We start from the raw sequence: 6,080 nt of genomic DNA, 5'->3' as shown, positions 1-6,080 counted from the left end.
TTCTGGCGCCTCAGCTCCTGGGGAGCTACTTGTAGCAGAAGATGCATGCACAAGTAGAGTTGGGGCCCAGGGTTAGACTGACGTAGACGGACCAGTAAGTCAACGGCGTCCACCTCGGCACAAATCCCTCCGTTGACCATTTCAGGGTGGAGGTTTGCAAAGCCTGATGTGGACCCGGCCTCCCCCTGCCTAAAGGACCTGCTACCCCACCTAAATACATCTCATTCTTATGGGTTTCGGAGGATCAAGGATCTCACCCAATCAAGGATCTCATTTTTTGTAATACATATTCAAAATGTAATTTCTAATTTGTATATAAGCGCATGGGATTGGCTTTCCAAATCAACATCAGTCTAACCCTGGTGGAGATGGGCGGGGCTAAGGGTTGGGGGCCGAGACATGACTATGGCTGGCTGGCAGTTAACGCGACATGGAACCTTGGCACATGACGATGGGGCACTGGTGTGTGTGTGTGGTGGTGGGGGGGGGGGGGGGGGGGGGGGGGGGGGGGGGGGGAGCAGTCATGAGGTGTCATTAGGTGATCAGATGGTCAGGCAGGCATTTGGGTGGGTGTGTAGGTGGGTGGGGTTGGACACAGTCATTTAGCTCTGGGCGGTTAGTCGCTGCTCCGTGAGCGACGCCTGGTGCGATACCGTTTTGTTTTCGTGGGCCCGCAGCTTGGACACCACGTCGATGAACGCCAGGCTCTGGACCTCTTTGTGGAGAGGCTCTAAAAAGAGAGGGGGACCGTTATTGGACAAAGACACAAAGACAATGGCAGCGCCTTTCTTCCTTTCCACAGAGACAGAGCTCAACGCGTCATACTCCACGTGGCCATAAGCCACGCCCACCGGAGGGAAACAACCGGCGCCACAATATGCTAACAGAGCTAAAACGCTAAATCAACGCACGTTCAAGCGATTTTAAGCCTCACCTGAGCCCATGACTGAACATATGAGGATCATAGAGTTGTATTTGATCTCTGGGGCACTCCTCTCGTCCGACAGCAGCTTGTGAAGCACCGACACCAGGTCGGCTCCGACAAAGTCCTTCTCAGCCGCAACTGAAATCCACAAAAAGAGTCTCAATGTGTTACCATGGTAAATATCACAACCGATATATATATTAAAAATCCGATATTCCAATATATTAGCCGATATACATAAATTCATTTTTACTCTTACCCAAATCCAGCGCTGCTATGAGACCCAAAGCCACCAGTGCTTCATTCTGCATTATCATGTGCTCACTAGTTGCCATGGTCACTAAGTGCTTGACTCCTCCTCCCTGGATGACAGATTTGACGACTTCCTGAAAAATATATCCCTTTGATGAAATCAGATCCGAGTACTGTGTTTTTGGTTGAGTTATTGTTTAACATGCGATCGACTAAGCACATTTAATCGAATGCCCATCCCCAATAAGGATTCATGAAAATGTCTTCTTGGTGGACATCTGAGATAATGATATCCTTGGAAAGTAACACTGAATCCAAAACTATGTATATCATATCCGTGTTTTCATATGGGACTGAGTTATGATTCCAAGTAGTAGGCATTTTGAGGTAAATTGTGACAATCTGTTGCTTTTTCAAGCATATGTAACTGCTGACTGTGATGGTTTGGGGTCAAAACAAGAGCCAAGCTGCCCCCCCCACCTCCCCTTCAACACAGTTTGAAAGCCTCTGGTTTAAACCAACCATGGACAGTCCAAGAAAGATTAACACTTAGCTTACTAAAGACCTGGAGAGTGTTGCGACTAACCTTGGACTTGCTGTGTCGAATGAGGGCCGACAGGAGCCTGTTGGACTCCCCCATCACCCCTGCATGATCTTTGGCTTCGCACCACTCCACTAGCCTCTCCACCAGTTTCCCATTGGTTCCCAGCTGGTCCGCGGCTTCAGCTGAAACGACAGACGCACCACACACGATTCCTGTCATTTGTTCTGATGTTGCCAAAGTACGGTTAAAGAATTCTTGATTCTTTGTGCCCAAATAAGTCTATATCGATGAAGTTTCATCTTAAAGTGTTAACCAGATCACGTTATTCTGCCATCCCAGAATGGTGTGTGGACTTGCCAGACCCTGGCTGGAAAGTCTGGAAATGCAAGACTTTTCCCAAATATATCTAACTGCATTTCAAGTGTCATTCTCTGAAGGTGCGGTAACTCTCTAGCCGCCTCTCCGGCAGCTCTGCAAATTCATTCTGAATCGTCTATTTTACAAATACTAGTGCTTTTTGTAGTTGACATTGGAGGGAGATGGCACATGGCAACAATTCCCTCATCAGGATCGGTCCATCCACTTGCCGGTCTCCAGTCGACCCTGGCTAGCTAGCTGGCCCGCCAAGTTTTCAAATGTAAACATCAGAGTTAACACCGAGGAAAAAGTGGAGAAGATGAGCTCAAGATAGCAAGAGTAAAGAAGACGGCTATCATCTACGACTTATTTTTGTGTGTGTGTCGATCCGGATTTGTACCTCGTACGAGCTAACGTGACAAATCAACTGATGTGTCTGTAACGTGAGTACTGACCACGTTTTGAGAAGATACACCTCCGAATTTAGAACAGTCTATTATGTGTTGTCCGAGTGGACACATTTGCTGTGGTAATGTTCATGGATTCAAATATAAATCTCTACCTTGTGTATCGATGAGCATGCGTAACGTCCCCAGGAGTTTAAACTGGACTGGAGGCATCTCTGATTGCAAAAACTTCAACACCACGTCCGCTACTCCAGCTGACAGCATCTTGGATTTGTTTACCACTGGAGAGAGGAAACGAGGTACATTAAAACACGACTTTCATTGATTATCATACAGTGTTTCCTCTGGGAAGTATTTCACAGAGGGGGTGAAAGGGTTAACGTTAGGTTAGGATTTTATAATTTAGCATGGGTGCACTAGCTACAGCATTAAAACATAGTGCAGGTGTTATGGTTCCTAAGAGTTATTTTTCAGTCTTTGGACCAGGATAAAACCTGCAAACAGTCCATTCAGCTCGACAGATATCAGCCATAGCTGGTGAACAATGACAGATACATAACACATTTTGCAATGTGAATGTCAGATCACACCTTTTATTTCATATTTGTATCATATTTGCTCAAACTGTCACTATATCCTGACGGTACAACATGAGAAAGATCCTCTATGATGTAATGTCTGGCCGGAGATGTACTGTCCTTCCTGAGAAGTACTGGTTTAACTAAAAATAGAGTTTATTTGACTTAAACATGGGCAGATGGCAACCCTCAAAATTCAAAGCAGTCCCTTTACTAGTGTTTATATGCTATTACATATCAAATATACTTAACTAAAGAGTATATTATATTATGTTATGTTTAATAAATATTAGGGCTGTCAATCGGTAACATTTTTAATCCTGATTAATTGCATGATTGTCACAATTGACTCGAGTCCTAGTTACATTTTTTATCGCAAATAATCACATTTTTGTATTTGGCATCTGTTATAAATGTCCTTTAAAAAGGCATATTTCTTCAAGTTTTGATGCTTAAGTGATATTTGAGACTGCTCCAGTGGTAACTCATGTCACATCGACAGCACAATACCCTTTCTTTATCTATTTTAGCTGAAAGGGCTATGTTTCTGCTAGCCATCCAACCATCATGGATGCAATATAGAGGTAAAAAGAGGTTAAGACCCTCTCCTGTTCCACCGCTTCGTCTCTGTCAGAACAATAGGTATTTGAGTACATTGAAGTACAATGTAACCCTATCCCACCCAGTCACACTCGGGTCCAGTCATGCCTTAGTAACTAGGAACCAAATAGACCTTTAAAGACCTCTAGATGACGTGATGTGTGTGTGTGAGTAAGTGATGCAGCGGCTCACCGGGTATGGCCAGGTTCCGCAGGGCGCTCAGCGCTGCGTGTTGAACGGTGACATTGCCTTCCTCAACGTGCCGATCCAGCAGCTCCAGAAGCTTCTGCACAATCCCAGTGTCCACCATGTGGATGCAATTCCCATCTGCACATTAAGAAGGAAAGGCAACAAAAGCACATACCTTCATGTTGTGTCAGATACTCAATAGGGTAGGGTCCTACGGTTCAATTACTGTTATTAGTTATTAATGCCGGAACATATTATATAACATATATAACGGTAGATATGTTCTCAGTAAGTCATTAAGTGTACATATATGTATAAATACCTTGAAACAGATAGATCATCTTAAATGTACTTTTTGTCCACTATAATTTACATTTCCCAAAGCACATCACTGCCTCAGCTGACGAGATCAAACTGGACAAGTACCACTTTGAATACGTTTAGGATACAATGCATATCAAATATATTTATTTGTTGTACTACTGTCATTTTGGTGCTGCAATGTCCCACTTTAACAGGGATGATAAAATCATCTTTCATCTGGTAGTTTCCGTCTCCCCCAAGAGGAATTCTAAGTTATGAAAACAAAACTGTTGGCGCGTCCACATGATACAAGCCTTGCGGAACTCCACACAGTTGCTAGTAGCCAAGGAGGACACGCAGGATTCAAAAGACATGGAAATTATCTGCACTTAATTTTCTGCGTTTAAGTTGCCGGACAACACTATTTTCAAAACATAGCTTTACTGAGAAACGCAGAGATAGTTCCAGTGTTCATTCCAGTGTGGACCTGATCTCTTAATTAGCTCAAGCAACTCATTTGGCAAAGGCCTGAATGTAAGGGCTTTAACCTTGCATCCATGGGAAGCTAAACTTACCGTTGCGAGCAAAATTAGCAATGGCCAGAGCCCCAGCGAGCTGCAGCTGATGGTTATGGGATGGTATCCAGGACAGGACCCTCTGGAAGACGCTGCCCTTTCCTCCCTCAAACAGCTTCTGCATGGACTCATCTACACATCACAAGGAAGACCGGTTACTGCACAATGCTCGTCAATACGCCACATGCCTATTCCTGACTCAACTTTTGTAATTAAGAAAAACTCTCTTCATATGTTTGACACCTTAATTGTAGGATTTATCAAGACACACAACGATGGTTAATGTATTGTATTACATGCACTTGAGTATTTATGTTATGCCTTCTGATTTAAGGACATGTATTATTTATTCTTCCCACTCTTCAAATGTGCACGTGGCACCTATTTACCTGTTCATTCCTTTTAATTAAATGTATTATTATTGTTCAGCTTATATGGTAGTATGCCAAAATGATAGTGGCTTCTTTTCCACATGAGATAACTTCACCCCCTCCGTTAATGCAGTTTTACAGCCTGGAGAGTAAGATTGAGATTAAATAGGCTACTTCCATTTCAACCATCGGGAGAATAAATGCGGTTTAGCTGGCTCACATGTGTGAGATACATGTATAGCAGCTGTGGATGAGAGGGGAGTTGAATACTGGGTGCAAAAGGTGTTTTGGGCCTTTTGATTTTCTTTTTCCTAAAAAAATCCTCTATGCAAGAGAAACCCTGAGCACAGATAGCGATAGGCACGTTTCTCTAGCATAGTGCTCACATTGTTTTGAAGCAAAGGCTGGTGGTCGTACTGTAAAAGTACTTGTAGCAAATTAAAACTTGCAAATCAAATCTATTTTATTAAAATGAAAAATTTACATATTTAAGCAGCCAGTTGGGCTTATATGAGTAGGGGGCAGTTTGGACGGCGGCCAGCACTTATGGAGAGCTCTGAATATAGCATTTCATCTAAACCTGGCACTGGAAATTCTGTTAGAAACTGCACATTACATTCAGGGTCTGTGTAGGAACCTTCTTCCAGACTAGAGGCAGTGTCCAGTTTGTATATTTTTAACCATGTTAAGGTCTATTTCACTGCAATATTATTATTTACATAAAAGGTTGAATTGTTAATACTCAACATCAGTGCTGGACAGAAGACTGTGGGCTTTTAGGGTTATGGACATGTGGAAGTTATAACTCACAATATCATGACCTTTTTTTGTTGTTGCACAGTCTGAACTAAACCATTCAGCATCAACCATATGCTTCAACCATATTCTTCTCATTTTCCAGTTCATACAGTGGTGTGAAAAAGTGTTTGCCCCCTTCCTCATTTCCTGTTCCTTTGCATGTTTGTCACACTTAAGTGTT

At 43.1% G+C, this 6,080-nt stretch overlaps 1 protein-coding gene across 3 annotated transcripts in view; it reads right to left on the bottom strand.

Annotated features, from left to right (window-relative positions):
- Positions 1–260: 260 nt before the first annotated feature.
- Positions 261–6,080, bottom strand: part of rap1gds1 (RAP1, GTP-GDP dissociation stimulator 1) — a 28,362-nt gene continuing 22,542 nt past the window's right edge. For all 3 annotated transcript variants that reach the window (XM_034901404.1, XM_034901405.1, XM_034901406.1), the window contains 8 exons: positions 4,731–4,862; positions 3,856–3,990; positions 2,641–2,766; positions 1,764–1,903; positions 1,185–1,311; positions 935–1,063; positions 499–730; positions 261–460 (listed from right to left, as the gene is read on the bottom strand). In XM_034901404.1, coding sequence (XP_034757295.1) covers positions 603–730; positions 935–1,063; positions 1,185–1,311; positions 1,764–1,903; positions 2,641–2,766; positions 3,856–3,990; positions 4,731–4,862 — 917 coding nt within the window. In that variant the 3' untranslated portion in view covers positions 261–460; positions 499–602. The remainder of the gene's footprint in view (positions 461–498; positions 731–934; positions 1,064–1,184; positions 1,312–1,763; positions 1,904–2,640; positions 2,767–3,855; positions 3,991–4,730; positions 4,863–6,080) is intronic.

Source organism: Etheostoma cragini, chromosome 19, assembly GCF_013103735.1.
Source record: "Etheostoma cragini isolate CJK2018 chromosome 19, CSU_Ecrag_1.0, whole genome shotgun sequence".
NCBI lineage: Eukaryota > Metazoa > Chordata > Actinopteri > Perciformes > Percidae > Etheostoma > Etheostoma cragini.
This window is presented reverse-complemented; position numbering and strand designations above follow the sequence as displayed.